Source organism: Aythya marila, assembly GCF_965140915.1.
Source record: "Aythya marila genome assembly, chromosome: 3".
NCBI classification, from domain to species: domain Eukaryota; kingdom Metazoa; phylum Chordata; class Aves; order Anseriformes; family Anatidae; genus Aythya; species Aythya marila.
In genome coordinates, this window is record NC_139044.1 from 40247288 (window position 1) to 40269830 (window position 22543).

At 38.5% G+C, this 22543-nt stretch overlaps 1 protein-coding gene across 4 annotated transcripts in view; it reads right to left on the bottom strand.

Annotated features, from left to right (window-relative positions):
- The window catches only part of MTA3 (metastasis associated 1 family member 3), a 137042-nt gene that overhangs the window by 108097 nt on the left and 6402 nt on the right, over positions 1 to 22543 (bottom strand). For all 4 annotated transcript variants that reach the window (XM_082757095.1, XM_082757092.1, XM_082757093.1 and 1 more), the window contains exon 4: positions 5691 to 5817. In XM_082757095.1, coding sequence (XP_082613221.1) covers positions 5691 to 5817 — 127 coding nt within the window. The remainder of the gene's footprint in view (positions 1 to 5690; positions 5818 to 22543) is intronic.

Consider the following 22543-nt stretch of genomic DNA (forward strand, 5'->3'; position numbering starts at 1 on the left):
AAGTATTTGGGAACATAATTAAGACAAGATCATGATAACAATCAGCATTTGGAACAGAGAAGTTCCCTTATAAAGCCACAAGATGATGATAACCACTTCAACAATTAAAGTTGTTTGAAACATGTCACACCAAAGCTTTAATGTCAGATGTTATTAGAAGATTTAGATATTGCCTGATTACAGAACCTAGATGAAAACGCCAGATTATTCAACATATACATTTTACATACACATATGGGGAAAAAAAATTAGACATCTTGTTTGCACTGTCTAGGTAATCATCTTTTAAGACCTCTTCTTAAAGTAATCTGTAATTTAGTTATGTTTTAGTCAAATCTTTAACAAACTTCAAAAACCTGATGAAAACACTGATACTTAAAACTACGAAATGAATCAAAATCAACAGCAACTATTTTTATCTCTAGGCCTTTATTTTTTTTATATAGGCCTTGTTTTGGCACAACCCCTATTTTTAAACCAGTGGAAACCCCTATGGTTCTTGTTCTCTTATTTTTGCCTGCTATTTCTTTATGTTTTCACCAGATGAGTATGACGGCCTGAGATACAAATCTCTTTTTAATAAAGAACACTTGGGACAGGAGGTACTACAACAAGAATTACAGAAAGAAATTACAAAAGAAACGAAGAAATTAGTGCCTGATAACCAGGACAAACCACAGAAGTGGAAAAGGCAACCTGATGGCTACAGTAACATGCCATATACATTTCCTATTGTAATGTAGTTGCATTACAATATGATTAGTGAAGAGTTAGAACTTTCAGAACATATTGCTGTCAGTTCCCACCAAGTCAATGGAACTTGCTGTGCATTGGTCATTAAAATACAACTTGAAGAAAAAAAAAAATACATGCAGGGAGGACAGACTTGGAAATTCTGCTATTAATCATCATCATTCTGAATATGACAATGACATTGAGTAATTCCATGCAGACAAACCAATTGTCTCTCGCTCAACTTCATGAAAAATGTTGGTCTCAGAAATTTGAAACACAGATGTGAGTCACTATCTAAACAAGAACAAAACAACAGGAGAGAATATTAGGAAATGTTAAGTTTATGAGAACAAAAAAATGATTTCATTTTAGCATATGCTGTTGCTTCAATGACAGTTTGAGATTAAACTGAAAACAAGGTGAAAAAACGAAGAAAAGCAGTAAATTTTTGAGTGGAACACAATAGCAGCCTTTCTCATGTGCATCATAAAGAGTAAGAAGGAGAAAAAAAAGTGCAGATAGAGCAGTGAATAAGAAAGGTACCTTAAATAAAAAAAAATGTTTTTCCTGAACTGACTGAAATGGAAAACTATTTTGAAGATTTCCAATCACACAACTACTTTGAGCCAAGTTTTGATCCCTTACGAGCAGTTTACAATGATCACCAAACCACAAACTAGGAACTGTGGAGTCTTAAGAGCTTCTGCTACTTTTAAAAAATTGATTCCCCAGTTACGGGAAACCAACACCTATCTCACTTGATAAATGAGTATTACTAGGACCCATGTCTCAAAAAAAATGACACAAATCTCCCGAAAAGTATAAGACTGTGTATGCAATGTACACCTGTGGCCAAAATGTAGATCAATAACTTGGATATTACCTGTTTAGCATACTAAACATGGGACTCAAAACAGAATGCACAGCAAACTGACATGTCTATCTAAATGAACTAGAGAACAGCTGGCATCTCAACATATGCATAGATATGGACGACTCGGAGCTTTTATGCTGCATGTGACCATCAGTCTGAAAATTCTCACCATTTTAATCTTGATTGGAACTGAAGTCCTCATTTTGAACACTCCAAATTTATACCATTTAAAGGCTAAGTCTTTCTTCGAATAATCATGCACAATTGACACCAATTTTAAATTATTTTTAGACAGTGTTCAAATCATTTTTTCATATTCTTAAATTCCAAGTTTTATATAGTTCACACTGTTACCTAGTCACGATCTAATCAGAGGAAAAAGCATTTCCAACTTGAAACACCTTATTTTTTAAGAGATAAAAATTAGGAGTTTTCAGTCAGCAACAATTTATGCAGCTTATACACACAAATTACTATGTAGTTAGCAGAAGAGCCAAAGCATTCAGCAACTCATAAAAGTCTTACTTTCATAGTCATAGAAGATGTTGAGAGAAAAACATGGATCTACAAATGTATAGATGTTTTGAAACGAGCTTTAGCAAATTATCACTTAGATTGCATCTTGTGTTCTGTTGCTGAGAAGGTTTTCAAGAAGAGAACACATGGAGTAGAAAGAACAATGCCAAGAAGAGAAGGATTCAGATCACAAGAGGTAAAATATTTTCCTCTCCTAGGCACAGCAAAACGATGTTTTCTTACCTCAGTGAGTATAACAATATATACACATTCTATAAACGATTGTAGGAAACTCAAGTCATTGCTATCCACCCCCCCCTTTTTCCAACACACACACACAAAACAAAACAAAAAAAACACTTTTAGCAGAGAAGCAGCAATACAAATATATCTAAGAAAGCCACAGGAGGCTGGTTAGGAATGATTTTTCAGCATAACATTACAGGGTCACTTAGACCAGAAGCAATGCACACCACTCCATGCAACTGATCTTAAAGTCTTGCACCATGTGAAACACGCCTACTTTGCAATTACGCCACTATGGGGACATACGTAAGAATTTCAGGTATTTAACTGAAACGTCCACTGATAAATACAGGTTTTTTTCTTTTACTCTGTTACTTGTACTGGCTATTGACCACAACTTAGAACAAGATGAAAATCTAAGCCAGAATCTAACTAGTGTAAATATTATCCAAGTTCTACCAGCAAAGAAAAAAATCACAGAATCACAGAATTTCTAGGTTGGAAGAGACCTCAAGATCATCGAGTCCAACCTCTACCTAACGCTAGCAGTCCCCACTAAACCATATCCCTAAGCTCTACGTCTAAACGTCTTTTAAAGACTTCCAGGGATGGTGACTCCACCACTTCCCTGGGCAGCCTGTTCCAATGCCTCACAACCCTTTCAGTGAAGAAGTTCTTCCTAACATCTAACCTAAAACTCCCCTGGCGAGATAAATAAAAGAAAAAAAAAGAAACCATAGGCAAGCTTCAAAGGCCCCAATACTCTAAATAACCTCAATCCAGAAAGAAATAAATCAATTCTTAACAATCCAAATCAACAGATAACCACACGCCTATTCAAAGCAGATTCACTCCTTATCTTATCCAGCAGTCTGATTTACACCAGAAAATAAACCAGGCTTCTAAGGCTCAAAATCAGCTTTTAAGAATTAGATAAAATTTTATAGCTTATATATACACACGTGAGGTACATGAATACATAACGCACACACACCCTGTATGCTGAAAACAGCTTGTTTGCTGAGAATGCCAAGACTAGAAATCCTGATGTAGTATCACCAATTCCTAGGGTGCCATGCCTTAAAAAGTTACAATACTTAAACAACAAAATGAGCTGTCCTATCCTGTCCTGAGCTTTAGACTATTTGGTGTGTTCTAAATTAAGGAATTGCACATTGGGAAAAAACTATTTCTCTATTTCATACAAAGTGTTAAATTGAAAAGCAAGTATGAACGATCTTAGAAATTAACAGTCTTTTACAACAACAATACGCTCTACTGGAACATATACATTTTTTGCTGAGTTGCATGGTGAATTTTTACAACATCAAACAATTTCACCATGATGGCAACTTTTAACCTTTTTTTTTTTTTTTTTTTTTCCTGTGCCTTACCATTTTTCCAAAATGCTGTATTTGGTAACGCTCAAGTCTCTGAAAATCCAAGTTAAAGCACGCAGCAATTCAACTCAATTCAGTCCCTTGCTGGGATTGGCAATGCTTTGGGAACAATCTGTATCATGAATGCTGCATGCATTCACTGGGTGATGTTTAAATCTACTGAATGAAGATGAGGGCTCAGCGAGTCCACGGCAGCAAAAAACTGTTATAAGAACTGGGAATTACAGTGTCTGGCAAAACTGAATTTGTAATATACAGGGATCAGGAAGAAAGGAGGCAATTCACTGGAGGAGTGCTATTAACCTTATACATTTCAGGAGGGAGGTTTCACTTGTAACTTGACCATGGCAGTAAGGGAACAAGCTCTGTCCTTGAGACCCAAATGAGTATATCATCTTGACGCTGCCCTGCGCTGCATACCAGCACTCCAGGTTTCTGTTGCAGTGAGCTATGCAATTACACCTTCTTGAATATGTCCCACTGCAGCACTGTGTCTACCAGGCAGTGTTACTACATGTAACTGGTCCTGTGTGGAGCCAGCAGTTGGTCTCTGTGATCCTTGTGGGTCCCTTCCAAGTCAGAATAGTCTACACTTCTACACTAAACTTGTTCCAGAATGCATCTGGAAAAGGTCTTAGCAATTCATAACCGTATTGCAGTTAAACATTTTATATGTTCTGAAAAGTAAACGCAAGTCATCACTTTGCATTTGCCTGCTGCGCAGTGCTACATGTACCATGAATTCACGTGTTTTTCTGGATTCTTTGTGTAGCCCTGGAGATAGATACTCTATTGTATTTCCTCTCCAAGCTGTGAGAGAAGCTAGGTACAGAATACCTTATTTCAATATCTAAATATCAAAGTATGTAAAAGAAACTGTTCAGGATTATTATCTCTATGCTATAGTTGGGGAAGCAGAGATTTGATATGTAAATGACCTTCTCAAAGTCGGAGAAGTGGCTGAATCAAGTACAGGAAATTAATAAAAATTCCCAATTTCCAGTTTCTGTTTTGGTAATAAGAACGATAAGCCACATTTGACAAAGAAAAACATGTATGCACATACAAAGTTTTTATCTACTGGAACATATACATTTTTTGTAGCTTTTAGTAATTTATGGTCTGAAATAGCTGAGGAGAGATGGATGTACTAAGAAAACTAAAATTTCTTCAGAAAGCAAATCTGTTAAGAGCCTTTGTTTTATACTTAACACACTCCCCTTCTGCCACTGCTCTTTCTGATCATCCTCTTCCATTTCCAGGTGTATCCCCCCCAAATGAACAAATTGTTCGACCTCTACATAGAAGATGACTTAAGCATCTACTTCATTTACAGAAAGAAATAAAAAAAAAAAAAAAGAGCTTTAGCAAGCCTCTTCTTACATTACCATTAGGGCAATCTAAAACAATATTTGAAACGCTTTTGAAATGTTTAGCCAAACTCAGTCATTACTTCACATTTACTAAAGTTGGAGTAATTTTGTTTTTAAACGTGCGCAGCCCTACATTAGAGATCTGACCACTGTGTCCACTGTGTCACTGTTTCCTTTCCAAATCAATCTGTGGTCTCCCTGGGCATACAAAGTGGTCACACTTCCTCTGGCCAGCAGAAGAAGAATTAATAAAACAACTCTTCCAAAGTAGGCACAGCCTGACTTCATACCACATTATCAACTGATCCTCTAATGGCAACCCAAAGCTCTGTCTGAGACTATTGTCCCTTCCAATGCTCAGACATGAAGTAACAGAAGGCAATACCAAAGGCGGCTCCAAAACAATTCATGGGACTACCTGGCACAGCTCATCTGTGAACAATCACGCCCTTTTGTGAGATAAAGGCTGAAGTGTTCAAACAGTTGGGCTACTGGCAGGCAATCCACAACAGACTACACAGATAAACAGTATTTACTTTTTCTTACCTGATGTGAGTTGCAGGAAGAGACTCATACTGGCGAGAAAGAAAGAGCTCTCTGTGCTTCAACTGATGTTTCTGTTTATCCGTCAAGTCAACCTCAATTGTAGTTTCAGACTCTTCTTCAACTTCTTCTGCAGAGAAGCAGAGCGTAGGTCGAAATTAACTCTGTTACATAACACCCTTGCAGCCATTTCACTTGACATTCCCCCCACCCCTTAGCAACCTCCCTTAGTATTGCAAAGAAAAGATGAGAGTAACAGGTCTAGTTTATGTAACTTGACAGAATATTAAGCATTTTGAATTTGATACCTTCTACTTTAAGCCTTTAAAAATTATGCTGCTCTCCTACTGTATTATGCACTTAAGTCTTTCACACAGCTGCAAGAACAATCCTGACAAAATTACTCACTCTTTTTTCATCTCTTTTCACTTTTTTTCTCTGGGTTTGCCACTTCTTTGCTGACCAGTTCCATTTTACGTATTCTGTTGCTGATATCAGCATTGCTAGAAGTTTTACAAGCATCCTGGTGAAAAGCACTTTCTATGAAACTGAAAGTTACTGAATTCACTGTATTGCCAAATCACACGCTGAGAAAATTGAACAACCTCACTGCCTTCCAAGATGTAAACCTAATAGAATCTGACAGCAATATTCAAAATTATTTCTATTTTAAGCAATACAGCACTATAATAGGATGTTATTATTAGATATTATCATAACAGCAACTAAAACAGCAAGTATTAAACTCTATTTTAAAGTATGTTCGCAGTTGAAAACTCTTTTATAGTCAGTCTAATCTGAAATTGTCTAGTACTACCTTGAACATGATATAACCAAAGAAAAAGATTCCTTCTAAAGACTTAAACCATCTGTAAACTGGGAACATTGAGGAAAAAATAAAAACAGATACTAAAAAGTGTCCCTTATAGATTTTAAAAGCAACGTTCACAGTGGTTGTTAGCTTATCATACGGACAAACACACTGTCCAAAATAGTTATCATGGGATCTTCATGGTTGAGATCTGCCTTTGTAGTAGATTCCTGGGACATGCAGACCTCCAGTCTACACTCCCTAACTTCCCAGAAAGGACAAAGTCCCAGTGAACGTTATATGCAAAAAACAGGCACTTTAAGCTTTCTAAGATTTGGCAATTTTCTACCTGCTCTATTATCTACAAGCTACAAAACCAAATATACTTTACAAAATATGCCTTAGGAATTAAAATTAAACAACGAAACCACAGCATTAACTAGTATTTCATGTAGCTACCTTAGAACAAATCACCTCATCTGCTCTTGCAAAGTAACACTTTTTACAAACAACCTACAGACTTCTCAAAATGAAGCCTGCCTGTGTCTTCATGGCAACCACAATTCTCTCCAAATGCAACTTCATTATTATTATTTTTTAATCATGCCTGCCTGTAGCTTATTCCACTTCTTTCTATAGAAGTGATAAAACACGGTCATCTCACATAACCAACTCCTCAAATCCAGTTCCATCGGCCACCGTAAGCCTACTTGGCTCTACACACAGTCACCATCCCTGTTTTGTAATGTATTGTGGGGATGTAGATTAACAAAAACAAAGCCCCACAGTCTCAGCTGACACACACAGAGGTTCAAGTCAGATCACAACTGAGTTTGGAATTATTCTGACACCTATAATGCTAACAATAAATAAAGTGTAAAAAAAAAAAAATCCTGTGCAAAGACGAAGCATTTTTAAATTAAACTAATAAAGAAAAAAGGAATGAGTATTAAAATGTTTAAGTTTCAAACAAATATTAGCTATGACCATTTATTACCATAAATGACTTACTAGCTACATTTGCTAAAGCCTTAATATTTATTAACATATCCAGATGTGTCAGCAGTTGTTTTTTTGTTTCTTTGTTTTAGTATACATACTGCTTGTAGCATTCTACAGGTCCAAAGTTCTCATTTGTCTATTTATTTCCTCTCCTTCCTGAATGATATCAAAAATACAAGCTTATCTTTTGTTACAACCATCTGAAGATAGCTGACAAGAAACAGCCCATTAGAAAGCAATTTAGGCATCCAAACACAGGTGTCCAGGGCCACATTAGACAGACCTGTAGAAAGCACCTGACTACCACTATGGCAGAAAACACAGAAGAATGTGTACCATTTTGAAGTGGCAGCAGGGAGCCAGGAATTATATTGCAGAGAGTTTAAAATGACTTTAGATGCCTACGTTCAAGTATCATAACAGCTCCCTTAGAGCGAGAAATTAGAAAAAATAATTGTATATTTATTGCACTAATCTTCCATAAGACAAGAAAGTATCGATTCAAGAGCCTGAAGCTGAAATCCTCTCTTACATGCATCACTTCAAAGATAACAAGCCCAAACATGAAAAAAAATATAATTTACTAAATTTTTCAGAAATAAAGCACATGTTTTACTCACAAAGATCTGACAAACCAGAAAGCAGGACTAATAATGGCCAGACACTGCACAGTTCCACTATTGATGCATATAACTTATCACCAGATTAATTTTACAACTCTTCTTCTTCATAATAAAAAATGCAAATAGTAATGCATTTAGCAAAACATGTAATAGTTTGTCCCAGCAATAACAAGCTGCATCTAGAAAGTACACACTGGATAAAGTGAGAAAATTAAATATTTAAACTAATTTGCTCGATAGCAATGCAACAAATTCTGCATCTGACCAAACCTTTAGACACCTGCTTTCAAACAAGATTTTTGCATAGATCAGGCCTTAATGCCTATGTGAAGAAAAGGGGTGAAGAACTTTCAGTCCTTCTAGAGCTCTCTTCACCCGTGTCTTGTATTTGCAGTGCATATGCAATTTAATTTACCATCCAGGAAGAGGTTATTCCCGTCAAGAAGAGTGAAATGGAAGGTACCTACAGGAAATTATCATAAAGTGGCACCAAGTTGAGCACATTTTCAGTGCTCAGGAAGAGAAGTAAAGCCATGGCTCAAAGTGAACAAATATTTTAATGGAGAAATATGGTAATGACATACACAGCATCATCATTCCCAGAACAAATTGAATTTTGTTTTCTATCTACAGTTGTTCAGCTTAAAAATATCTTGAAAGTCTGAGGTATGACTACAAAGATGAACACAATCAGATTTTCTAAATGACACAATCCCCTCTAGGCCCTGGCCAAAGATGAAGATTATGTTTTGTAGTACTTTTCCTGGTCTACAAGAAATATTTCATTTAAAAGAAAAATCCTGAAGAGCAAAAGCAGGGATCTTTGGTGAGCTTTTAAAGCTTTAGGTCTATCTATTATACATGGGTTTTCTAATCAGCAATTGCAAATATTTGCTTTGATCCTGAGAACCAGAGTGGTCCAGTGATTCTTTCGCTGGCAGTGGTACAGCCTTGGCCTTTCCCTTTTCCCTTGTAACTAAGGCCTAATTGACTCAAATAAGCAATAGATACTAGGAAAAAGCTGTAATCCTCACTCATTTTACATGTGCACTACCATTTTAAAAAAAAAAAAAAAAAAAAAAAGAACACTTGTTTTCTATTTAGTCTGTGGGATTCACTGTTTAGAAAAGTGTTCTTACTGAACTTAAGAAGAAGAGAGAGTTGTCCATGCCATAAACTTTGTAGATGTCTTTTTTTTTTTTTTTTATAGTTAAGTAATGTGGTGACTTAAGCTTGCCACCAGGAAGAAATGCTTATTTTTATATCTAAAATCAAAATAAGCTGAGGACGGACCTCTAGAAATATGACACACCCATTTAATATAAAATGGTTTAAGAAAGTGACTTTAAAAAAAAATCATGAAAGACACCTAAAAAGCTTTAAATGTGACTCAAACCACTCCATGGTTAAACAGCAGCTAGCAAATGTTGCTTTCCTCTAACCTATTACTTTTCCTTATCTAAGTCAAAATAACCCACCATACAATTTCCTTATCTACTGCAACAGAAAGTAAAAGAGACTGGATTAAACACTGAAGGCTGTCGCTAGCGCTGAAGGAGTATATATTGAGTTTTAAAAGGAAGAAGTCCTCCCTCTGTTGCCGCCAACGAATTGCTGACTGTGTTAGTTTCAGCTAGAGGTTGGCTGGATCACAGAACCACAGCTACACAAAATAATTCAGACTGTAAAGGGACACAGGAGGTCTCCAGCGCAAAGTCCTCCTCCAAGCAGGCTCCACTGTGAAGTCAGCCCAGGTTACTCTACGTTTTATTCAGCTGGGTCTTGAAAACCTCCAAGGACAGAGACCAAAAAGCCTCTCTGGCAGCCAGCTCATGGCAAAAAAAAGCTGTTCCTTGTACCTAACCTGAATCGCTCCTGTTTGAATTCAGTCACGGCAAAGAGCTCAACTCCATCACCCCTAAAATCTCCCCATAGGTATTAGCAGTCTAATTCTCCAGGCAGAAGCAGCTTGATTCCCTCAGCCTCTCCTCCCCTCATGGAGACCTCTGCTGAAACTCCTCCAGTGCATCCACAACTTCCCTGTATCGGGGGCCTAAAACTGGATGCCATACACATAGCACCGAGTTGCTGGAGGGGACAGCCACCTTCCTCGAACCAACTGGCTAGGCACCTGGTGATACAGCCCTGGGTGCTGCTGTTTTGCCTCCTCTGTCACCAGGGCCCTGCCCTCTGCCAGCGCCCCAGGGCCTTTCCCACAGAGCTGCTTCCCCCCGGCCTGCATCCCTGCCAGGGGCTCTTCCTTCCCTCAAACAGGACATGGCATTTTGTTCCTGCTGAGCTGTCTCCAGGTTCCCCGTGTCCTGTTCCTCCTGCTTACTAGGTCTGTGTCAGCCCTCCCCTCCAGGGCAGCACCTGGCTTCCCCCAGGCGGTGTCAGCCTGGGCCCCAGGTCACTGATAAGGGCAGGTCCCAGTATACGAACCCTAAACTGCTACCCTCTGGCTCAGACCATGCAGTTAGCTTTTTGTTCACCTCACTGCACTCCAATCCAGATTAATTCCAAGCTTGTGACCTAGCGTGCCCATTCAAAATGCTGCTGCTGGCATAAAAGGAAAAAGCAGGAATAAGGGCTGCAACTAGGAAGATGTTTTCATTTTTTCCCCCCTTACAAGACCACTTGTTTCAACAGCAGCACAGGCTGATGCTGCATTAAACCAGCAGTGTAACCACAATGCATTAACTTCCTACCTCTAAACTTAATTGCTTCCAGTTGTGAAACCGTATCTCAGCTTAGCTATACCCAGTTCATGCAAGATTTGAGAAATTTAACAAACTTACCAAACCTGCTTTAACTCCACAAATTGTGATAGTGGTTTTTAAAATACCTTTAAAATCCTATTTGATCAGCATAAATTTCAGTTCAAAGAACACCACTAAGCCCAACTTTAAGAACAACCTCTAAACTTTTTTCCTTTCCTGTACACCTTTGAGTACAGACTCAGCCCCAAAACTATATAAACGATGGGTATCTCCAACGTATTTCAAAACCTACAGATAAAAGGCCACGAATGCTGAACAGCAGCCAGTTTACCACGCACATCAGAGGAAAGACGGCGGTGTGTAAATCTTGTAAGCTTAGCTGGCTGCAGCAAAAACATCAAGCGCACACTTGGCAGTTAGACACTACAGCAGAAAGAATTACAAATATAGATTTTGGGGGGATAGGGAGCAAATCTATTTGCTGCCAAAATGAGTACAAAAGATAAACATTAAGTCTGACTATACGAACAACTCTATTCAGACTGTGAACGAAGAACTCTCTTAACCGAGCAGTTGGCCAATTTGTTCAGTCTGCATGAAGTTTCTTGCCACATGTGGTGTTGTACCAACTTCACTGTGATATTTAACCCCCCAGTGCTACAGTAAAGCAGTTTAATCAACTTTGTGAGCTAGACTACACATAGTTATACTGTCAGTTTGACTGAGAAAGTGTTTACTAAAGCTGAATTAATTAGCTCTACTTACACCGTGTCTGTTAGTAGAATATCAGATGGCTGGCAGAATACGTGACATCCGCCTGATATCTGCTGTTACTGTCAGGTAGGATCAGAAACCTGAAGTATGGGTTTGTATGGATTCTGAGTCATTTAGCTACCTACTGTGTGAACCTGAACAATTTAGCAGGTAGAAAAAAGACTGGTTGGTTATGCTTACAGGGAACAGGTGTGCTTTTAATTCCTCCTGGATAGCACAGATACACATATTTCCTCTAAGGGGTTTTCCATTTTCTTGCACAATTATCCAAGCAATCCTTTCACACTACATCACCATAATTTTTCTAAAGGAGGTCACAAAACAAAGAAATAATTCTTAATGGTTGTGGAGTGTAATTAAGATGCCACACCTACTCTCCATCAATAAAAAATATTTCTAACATTACATAGGTTTTTTTTTGAGTACTTCTAAGGGGCATGTTATAGCGTAGTAATTCACGGAATGACAGCCATATATAACTTAGTAACTATTTCGTGTTTGACACAGGCTTGTAGCAAAAATATTTAATGAAAGCTATCACATCAGAAAATGCCCCATTCCAACACTTGATGGACAGATTTTTTGGATAACTGGTTTTAAAGATTTTTGAGAACAAGGAGCTTGTGGGTAAGAGGCAAGGAAGGACTACCTTCATAAGCAGTACAAATCGTAGTGTGCTACATTAACAAATATATCATAGTAAATTAAATGCTACATAACTAAATGCAGATGTAAGCACATTATAGTTTCACAGTGTTATCCACTGCTGCAAACTAGCTTATGACAACATTGCAAAACAGAAGGGTCTCATAGAAGTGTGAAAACAGTAACGTGCAAGCAATGATGAAACAGCTGGCAATCTCATATCATAAACCTAGATGCAGATTTTTCAGTTTCCCTTCTCTCTCCTCCCTCCCTTAACCTGGTTTCCGTCTCACCTATTCAAATGGAAACTCCTTCAAAAGGGAAAATATCCTGTTACAGGTTATTTTGCATTTCATCATGTGAACCTGTTGCATTTCATCATGTGAACATCTTTATAAACTGAAGCAACCTGTTGCGGCATGTGCAGAGCAACAGTCCTCTGCAGTGCTCTTTTACACAGTTCCTTGGTACAGGCAGCAAACAGCATACTCATAATTGTGCCATGGACAAAGCTATTTGCATCGTGATTATCATTTTCAATGTACAATTACTGGATCATGCTCATCAATTGAACAAGAGGCCAACTAGTTATTTTTCAAAGTACAAACATATTTAGGGCTGCAACAGGAAGGCATGTTAAAAGTTTTAGTTCTACCTTCAAATCCAGGCTGGCAAACCACACAAGAGAGCAAGAGTGAACACAAGCAACCTGATACTGCCCAAGAAAAAAAAAAATTAGCATCTGGCTCGAAAAATATGAAGGCCATCTACAACAATACCACATAGGTAAGAGAGTACGCTCTTCTCAACATAATCATTCTTTCAGAGCAGCACAAACACGAGGATCACTTGGTACCAAGGTATCAGACAGAATAACACAATAACAAAGGTCAGAAGGGACATTAAAGATGACCTAGTTCCAAGTCCCCTGCCACAGGCAGGGACACCACCCACTAAATCAGGTTGCCCAAAGCCCATTCCAACCTGGCCTTGAACACCTCCAGGGATAGGGCATCCACAGCTTCTCTGGGAAGCCTATGCCAGTGCCTCACCACCCTCTAAGTGAAGAATTTCCTCCTAAAGTTTAATCTAAGCCTCCCCTGTTAGAAGCCATTCCCCTTTGTCCTATCACTACCTGTCTGAGTAAAAAGTTACTCTCCATTTATTTTATAAGCCCCTTTAAGTACTGAAAGGCCCCAATGAGGTCTCCCTGGAGCCTTCTCTTCTCCAGGCTGAATATCCCCAGCTCTCTCAGCCGGTCTTCATAGGAGAGGTGCTCCATACCTCTGATCATCTTTGTGGCCTCCTCTGGACATGATCAAACAGCCCCACATCCCTCTCACACTAGGGACCTCAGGGCTGGACACAGCACTCCAGATGGGGCCTCACAAGGGCAGAGCAGAGGGGGACAATCACCTTCCTCGCCCTGCTGGCCACCCCTCTGTTGATGCAGCCCAGGACACAGTTGGACTTCTGAGCTGCAAGCTTGCACTGCTGGCTTGTGTCAAGCTTTTCCTTTACCAGCACCCCCAAGTCCTTCTCTGGTCTCAATGACTTCTCCCAGACTGTGCTCATGTCTGGGGTTGTCCCAACCCAGGTGCAGCACCATGCACCTGGCTTTGTTGAAGATCAGTTTTCACATGGGCCCAATTCTCAAGCCTGCACAGATCCCTTTGGATGCCATCCCTTTCTTCTGTTTTATCAACTGCACCACTCAGCTTGGTTTCATTTGCAAACTTGCTAAGGGTGCACTCAATCCAATCGTCCATGTCACTGATCAAGACATTAAACAGCACCAGACCCAAGACAGAGGGACACCTCAGATGTCCCTGAGGCATGCCACTTATAACTGACCTCCACCTGGACACAGAGCCACTGACCACCGCTCTCTGGCCATGACCTTCAAGCCAATTCCTTATCCACTGAATGGTCTACCCTCCAAATCCATCTCTCTTATCTGGAGATCAGGATGTCAAGTGGGACCATGTCAAAAGCCTCGCAGAAGTCCTGGTAGATGACATCGGTTGGTCTTTCCTTGTCAACTGATGCAGTCACTCCATCACAAAAGGCCACCAGATTGGTCAGGCAGGATTTGCTCTTGATGAAGCCATGCTGACTATTTCAGATCACTTCCTGGTCTTGCATGTGCCTTAACATTGCTACCAGGAGGATCTGTCCCATGATCTTGCCAGGCACAGAGGGGAGACTCACCAGCCTAGCTCCCTTCCTTTCTACCCTTTTTAAAAATGAAAATGATCCCAACTCTTCACCCTCGTGATTAATTATTGGACCTGATTTTGAGCAATGAGAGATGCTTATCTTCCATTTACATAAGACTGATCCTATTAGCAACTTTTCCCGTCACTTGGATTTCAACTTTTCTGTACAAACCACCTGCTCATAAGATCTGTTTTAAATGGTCTTTCCTTTAAAATAGAAAAGGTATGCCTGAATTAGTTAACAAATGGTAAAATTGCCTCTCCTTAGTAAAATGCAGTGAAAATAATTTAAAAAAACATGCATCACAGAGAACTAAGAACACCAAAATTCTTTTAAGCTTTCTGTAGGAGTCCGCATTTAAGAACTATACTATTGTTTTATTTTACAGTAATACAACAATAATCACAGAGTTTCAGAGCTCTAAACTGTTTTTTCTAACAAGCAATTCATATCCGCAGTAGCAGGTATAAACAGCTTTTCAAAATGTGTTGGCAAAGAAAAGGCACAGATTGTAGAAGCACTTTCCTACCCCTACTCCGAATGGCATATGATTCTGCTTATAAAACACAGACGATTTATCTTCTACAGTATCTCCTTCCAGAAGGGATGAATTTTGTTTGATTTTTACAGGGAGGAAAGAAGGAAAGCAAAAATGCAAAGAAAACAATTTGTGTATCCTGTTCCTGAGTAAAGTTAACTGAGACAAATTGAAGTTCTATGTCCAGGATTTTAAAATGAGAAGAATATTATCCAACATAACGTCTACTCAATGCCAGCATGGTAAGATTTTTCCTGTTTACAGACCTAATGAGATGAGCAGGAAGAAAAGTTCATTCACTCTGATAGTCTAAGACTTGAAAGTTATGTTTTTTTCCATCTTTAACTGTATTAATGATAAATCTTCAAGATTGTACATGCATCGAGGAAAGAATTTAGAGTTAAGATTCTAATGAAAGGGAACTATATATTTATGAACTGGGAAAGGTATAAAGAAATCTACATAGATACGTCACTTTAAATCTTTAAACCATTTAATTATGATGCCAGTTGAGTAGGGAAATCAGTGTAGGAATAAACATCACATTGTGGTAACTAATGAGGTCTTCAATATATGTGCCATTTTTTCTTGTTTAAATAAACTAAAATAAAACTTCAAGGAAACCAATGAAGTTGTCAAATACCACATTTGATACAGTACCAAGTAAAAATATCCAAAAAAATCATCATTTATTCATTTCATACATGTTGAATATGCAGCATTTTGATCCCAGGCTTTTTCCCCCCATTAAAAACAGAAGAGAAGAGCATTTCAGAAGTTTATGAAGGTAGTCACCCTCTGAAGGCAAAAATAAAGCTGTCCATAGATCATAGTGTTTTTTCTTGTGTGATATTTGACAGCCTAGTTCTTGGTCCCTTGAGGCCCTACTGAGAAAAACAACATCAGGATTTCATTCACAACGGCAGCATCAGTCACAGGACCTGACCCAATGAACTGTCACACAGCAAAGGGCCCCACATCACCCTGCAAGACCAGGTTACAGGCCACTGACCCTGCCAACATTAAGTTTCAGTGCTAGTTTAAGCCAAAACAAGGGTGTACTTTTCATGCAGGAAGCTGCAACAAACCACTGTCTTCAGTGTTGTATATCACTCCCAATCCCTCATGTAAACAAGTGAAAATGTAAGTCCATCACTTGCCATAGCAAAATGGGAAGATTAGAAAACTGATTTTTTGTTAGATGCTTAACCTGTTGCACAAGTAGAAAAAGCACACGTTTACGTAACCTCTGATGTATGCACAGCCCATCAACTATGCAATCTGGACAGAGAAGACATCTTACTGCAATAAACCTGGAAACAAGTTCTGGATTCAGACAGTTGATGACAGTCAAAATGAACTGCTTAGCTCTCCAGTCTTTTAGGAATTTCATAATGTAGAACAGGCTTTTACTGGCAAAATTGGACTTTTTAACCAGTCAAACTTGTTTTGCTCATGGGTGTAATGTATTCCATATTAGAATAAAACATTTCTTTGCCAGGATCCTTGCAGAAGAACTTGTATAGTACACAAACAGGTTCACACTAAAAAGCTTTCCCTGCACTGATACAAGCTTTCCCTGCTTTACAAACAGTAGATGAAAGGAAAAACAAGGTATTGATCCAAAAGGCAAATCACATCTCTAAATTGCCATTCCAAACACCCACTCTGCTACTCCATGTGGCCTACGGCACATGTATGGTAACCGTTAGTCCATACTCTGTCATTTGTGCAGCCTACATTTAACAAAAATACAAGTTTACAGACAAACCACAGAAGTAGTTTCTATATTAATCTTATTTGCTACTTCTACCTTTTCTGTAATACCTCGCACCACACGTACTCAATAGTGCATGAGTCAGCTTGGGTAGGAAGCACTACGTCCATTCTCACACAGTGCCTTGCCCAAGCTAATAAGCTCTGTCTCCATCATCCTGTGTGAATTTTCAAGCGTGCACAAGTATTATCAAGGACAACCTTCACAGACTTCATTTCACTGCACAATACAGGCATATGCAGGAATTACTGTTGGTAAGCCTTTAAACCATCAGATCTCATCCATGATTCATACACTAACTGCCACTGTAAGGTGGGAAAAAAGGCGTTCTGTATTACTAGTGAGTTTGCATCACTCACATTTGTAAGCAACAAACTACTGATTCAAGCAAACTATCAGAGAAGTCTTTGAAGCCATAAAATGCATCTCTAATTGGAGTTTTAAAGATACAAATAACCTAGCAGTTTTTTTATTACTAAAATTTATGCCTTGGGAATATTCACTTAAAATTATGAGCCAAGAGAGGAAAAAACACCACGATGTAGAAACACACAAGATCACGGAAACCTAGGAGTTGCAAAACATCCTATTTTATCTTTGTGAGACAAACAATTATGATCAATATCAGTATTTTGTAGGTCTCGAGAAAAAACTGTAGGATCACACATTGGTCAGCACAATTAACAGACGCTAAGGGGGCAGGAAAAAGTATGTGAGAAATGACAATTACATGTTTTCCACAAATCAAAGCAAACACAAAACGGTAAGCACGGCAATAACGATGAACATATTTAAGCCTGACCAAATGGGAACAGATCCTTAAGAGCACTGGGAAACAGAGAATGCACAATGCCTAGACAGTTTCCTATGAATGCTGTCTCCTTCCCAGAACTCAAATGCAAAGAATTTATTTTGTGGGTAGAGCTCAAAGAAGTGACGCCTTCTTTTGTATTCCAGTGAGTCACTCCCTCCTGAGAAAACGCATAGAATAAATGATTTCAATTAATAAGGAATAAAAACAGAAGTTGGATTTCACAGATTCATTAAACTTTTGAAATTAAACAGCTTTCAGCATAAATGTAAATTGGTAATTTGCAGCTTTCCACTCTCCACAGCAAACTCGTTAAATGAATCCAGACTTTCTTTTCAGTTTGTTTTTACATTCTGAGAGATTGGTAGCAATGTGTTCAAGCCTTTTAAATTGTGTTTAGAAAATCAGATTTGGAACTATAAAAAAAAAATCTAGGTACGGCTGCCCAAAACTATAAATCTATTCTTAAGAGATTAACAGATGAGGCTGGCAGCTTCTAGCTGGTTTGCTAGTAGATGCAAAAAACAAGACGCAGTTACACAAACTGCATACAGTGGACAAGCAACAATACGTGCAAAGCCCTACATACCCAAATGCAGATCTTATATACTCAGGTGAATAAAATGTATGTATGCAAGTCTGCCATCAGAGCTACCATCTCCTGCAACTATGAACTTTGCTGGAAACCCATTCACTCCATTAAGGGAAGATCATTAACATTCACAATCTAGTAAGACATTCTGCACCAAAGAAACTGACTACAGAAGCTAGTAATTCCACAAGATACTTAGAGCTGACAGTAAACTGGTTAATGAGACAATATACACTACGGTTAACTACTAATTGTAAAATGTCATTCACAAAAGGAAGACTGATTGTCAGAAGCAAAAAGCTCCTCATTACTGCTTCCTTATTGTTTTCAACATTGGGGGGGGGGGGGAAAAAATCACAAGTATGCAGTTCCTGTACAAAATGCAGTGAACAAAACACATAATTTATGAGACTACCCAAAGCACCCTTGAAAAGGATAATTGGGAGCCTTGGGACACGTTTCTCCTTGGCGACAAGGATGTGAATTTGGACAAGGCTTGCTCTATTTCAGCAAGGTCTGATTTCCCCTCCACCCCCAATCCGCCAAATAAATTACAACTGAAGTAATTCTCTTGGGTAAATAAAGGAAAAAGTCAGGTTCCCTTGTTTCTGGAGATGAAAAACGTCATGTCTTCCCTACAAAAAAAAAAGAAATCCCCAAGCTCATTTTCAGTGAAAGTGATAGTTACACTAATACAAAAATCCCTTAGCATAAAAGCTACTCTGCCACTGATTGAAGAACTCGTTGTCGTTATCATTCTTAAATGGCCCTCCTAAGGTGTGTCTTACCACAACACAGAACTGAGGATACCCAAGAGCAATGTAACGCACCTGAATTTGCTAGTGCTTATTTATAGTCAACTAACAGAGACACGTAAACTAAATATAATATGTAAAATTCCAGTCTCAAGCAAGAGACCCACCTGAGCTCATTCTCCTAAGCTTTCCTAGCTTACCATATTTGTTTTGCCTCCGTTCTCCACCCCACCTACAAAGCAAACACAAGTCTTCCGATGGCTTGCTCACAAACAGACGACAAGTCTTTCTAAAGAAAGAAAAGGGGGCAGAAATTCCAGGTCAAAAATCATTTTCTCTTAATTTTTTGCTACTTAAGGGGGAGGGGAGGGAATAAACAACTAACCTGCAAACAAGCACTTGTTTATATTTACAGAAGCCTTGAAATTAGGCAGGCAGTGTCTCACTGAACCAGTTACACAAGTCTGCACACCCACTCCTCAGGCATATCTAACAGCCAAGCTTCCTCCTTTATACATGCTCCAAGAATCTCCTATCCCTCATCCCCAGCTTTGCCATCCCAATCCTTAGCTCCTTTCCCTCCTATCTAACTCTCAGGAAAATGGTATGTTTCATCACCAGGACTTGTGTTCCTACCAGCAAGCAAGAGTGAGGCTCCCCCCTTACGCTAATTAAAACACAAACTGCAACCCTACCACAAATCCAACTGAATACGAAACTCCAAAGAACCAGTTACACATTTCTGTAAAAACAAGCACCCAACTGAACTCCTGAGCTCTATGGATTTATTTTTGCACCCATGTGACCGTAAGACAGAAATGGATTTGTTTTATTCGTATCAAGACCAATGCAACACCGTCATCTTCTTTCCCTTCAAGCTAAACTGGCAGCTCTTCCAGACTTAATTCCATTGAAAGAGTAAGCAGCTAAGCACACTCTATCCCTACACACATCCTGCCCTACAGAATGGGTGTCATCCTCCCCTAACATTATCAGTAAAGCAAATAAACTGTTTTAAATTATTCCCTGGAAGTTGTACAGAGGATACAATAACAAGTATTAAAAAGAAAGTATTAATTACTTCAACATTTAAGATAAAGGTGGATAACACGGATCATTTGCAATGCAGTATTTAACATTCATCTCCGGCATTCGTTTGCCAAAATATGCCTCTGACTAAACAGACTGTGGATAAAATAGGTGTTCAAGGGAGCCAACAGGACCAGAAATAGCAAATTTTAAGGTTTCATATAAAACCTCCAGTAAAAAGATGCTTTATATTCTAAGACATTATACAACTTGAATTAAGAGAACAAGAGAAGACTCTCATCATAAAGTGATTTTTCAGAAAAGGGACTTTGAGTAAGTAAATGTTGTATCCTGAATAACAGCTTTTTAGTTTGATGTACAAAAAATACCATATTGAAAAAGGATTAGGATAACAACAGAAAACACCACACAACTTTTTGGCTGATACCACCTGACTGGACAAAAATAATCCAGTAATACTGTATTGTTAGTGTTTTAAATTACAGTCAAACACATGACTTAGAAAAGAGAACAACACTGAAGAGAACAAAGCACCTTATGCATTTTACTTAGAAGTCCTTTACAGACCCTCCAGGGTGCTCAGACATACTTTTTCACATGTAGACTGAGTATATAGATTGCCTTATTCCTGTTTCAGTTTTATTTACTCTTGAGAAACATACTGGAAGATGAATCTAAGCTAAATTTCTTGAATTGTTGAAGAGGACTGAAAAACTCTAATAGGTTTTACCTGGTACTGAATACTATGACCACTGCTATGCCACAGCAATTATATATTCAGAAACACAATGACAAGTGTTTTATAAAAACATGAAAATGTAGCTATAATTAATACTTTTTTACCAGCTTAGACCAAATAAGCACTTTTATATTGAGCGTGTCATTTTACAGATAAAAAAAAAAATGAAGTGCAGAGAGGATTCTTGATTTGTTTACGATCACGATACATCAGTGTCAGACCAAGGTCAGAACCAAGTACTCCAAATGTTCCTTGGGAATCACTAGATCACTCACAGGACTTCCTTTGTTCCCAGAAACCTTTCCTCTATGGCATACAGAAATCCTGTAGTAGAAACACCATGTTGTATAGCAATGAGACATGAAACATGGTTGTCTAAGCTGATTGCTAGAAGTCCTACAATAAAGTGCAACTTTGATGAGTAAAAACAGCAAGCAATCTCAACAAAGAGCACATGATGCCATAAAATGGGAAAAAAAGGAGATTTGGACTATTTAGCAACCCAACACTAGTGCTAGTATGCAGCTAGCACAGTTCACTCTACAGCTATTAAAACCTTGCTCTAAAATGTTTGTAACAACACTACTTTACTTGAAGAATCAACTAAATCTTACAGATCAGACTACATTTGGAAATTTGAAACAAATTGCCACTCTTTCCTAAGAGAACATCTCTATGCCACCCATTTACGTTTGCTTCTCCCGTTTTAATGAGCTGTTATGTTTTTGTTCCATCTCTCAAAGTTCATTTGCTTACGTACTTTGGTCATCTGTTGCAATAGCACTTGCGTGCTCTCTTCTATTCATCTCTTCTCCCCATAAAGCAAGCCTTACTCTGCTGCACAAAGACAGGAACAACCCCCTGACAGTGACCCGATGGCAGCAGTTATGACCACAAAGCTGCTGGGCGTTACGCTTCAAGAGAGCTCAGCTACTCTGCCTAGGAGGATCAAGCTCACCTTGGACAGTATTCTGCCTATGCATTCAAGTTGGCCCTACCATACGCCATTTTATAGTAACAGAAATCAAAGGTGGAAAATATAATGTCTTCAAGGGCTCATAAAACATTCAACTCCCCTCTGGATTTCAGTGATTACAGTTGGCTAATAAAACTCTTCACAGATCTAGACTGACATCATGCACGATGCTGGCAGACAAATAAAAATGCTACCTTAATTAAGTTCCACCAGAAACACCAGGTTAAAAAAAATAGAAGAAACACAATTTCCTCATATATTAGTGTCAGATGATTTGGAATTCCTCTGAACCCAAGTGTCAGGTAAACTTGATTTTTCCCCATTTTTCCTTGTAAATGTATATATACACATCCTGAACTTTTTTCAAAGGTATCTGAAAAAAAAAAAGTACATCAACTCCCTGTGATAGAATCGTAGACCTTCTTCACTCCAGTTCTCCCAAACATTCTTTAAAATCATTTTGAAACTCGAGTTACTGAAAAAATCTGAAGTTCCTAAGTATTTTCTTATGCAGCTATTTTTTTTCCTCATTAAATGCAACCCATATCTGCATCAACAACAAAACCTTCACAAGCTGTGGAATCATCCATAACAGCCAATCCCCACCTGCCAAAAATCTTGGAAAGTGCATTAGTCAGGATTATTTCCTTACTCAGAAAGAAGTAATAATCTCTAGTAATAGGAAGTGTCATTAGAAAAGTTCAAGCAGTCATTATCCTTCAGACTCCATGCACGCTGTAGTAACCAGTGACTGAACAGAGCCTCAATTCCATATGAAATCCCCATCTTTCAGCCTTTATACAAAGGCTGAAACAACAAACCA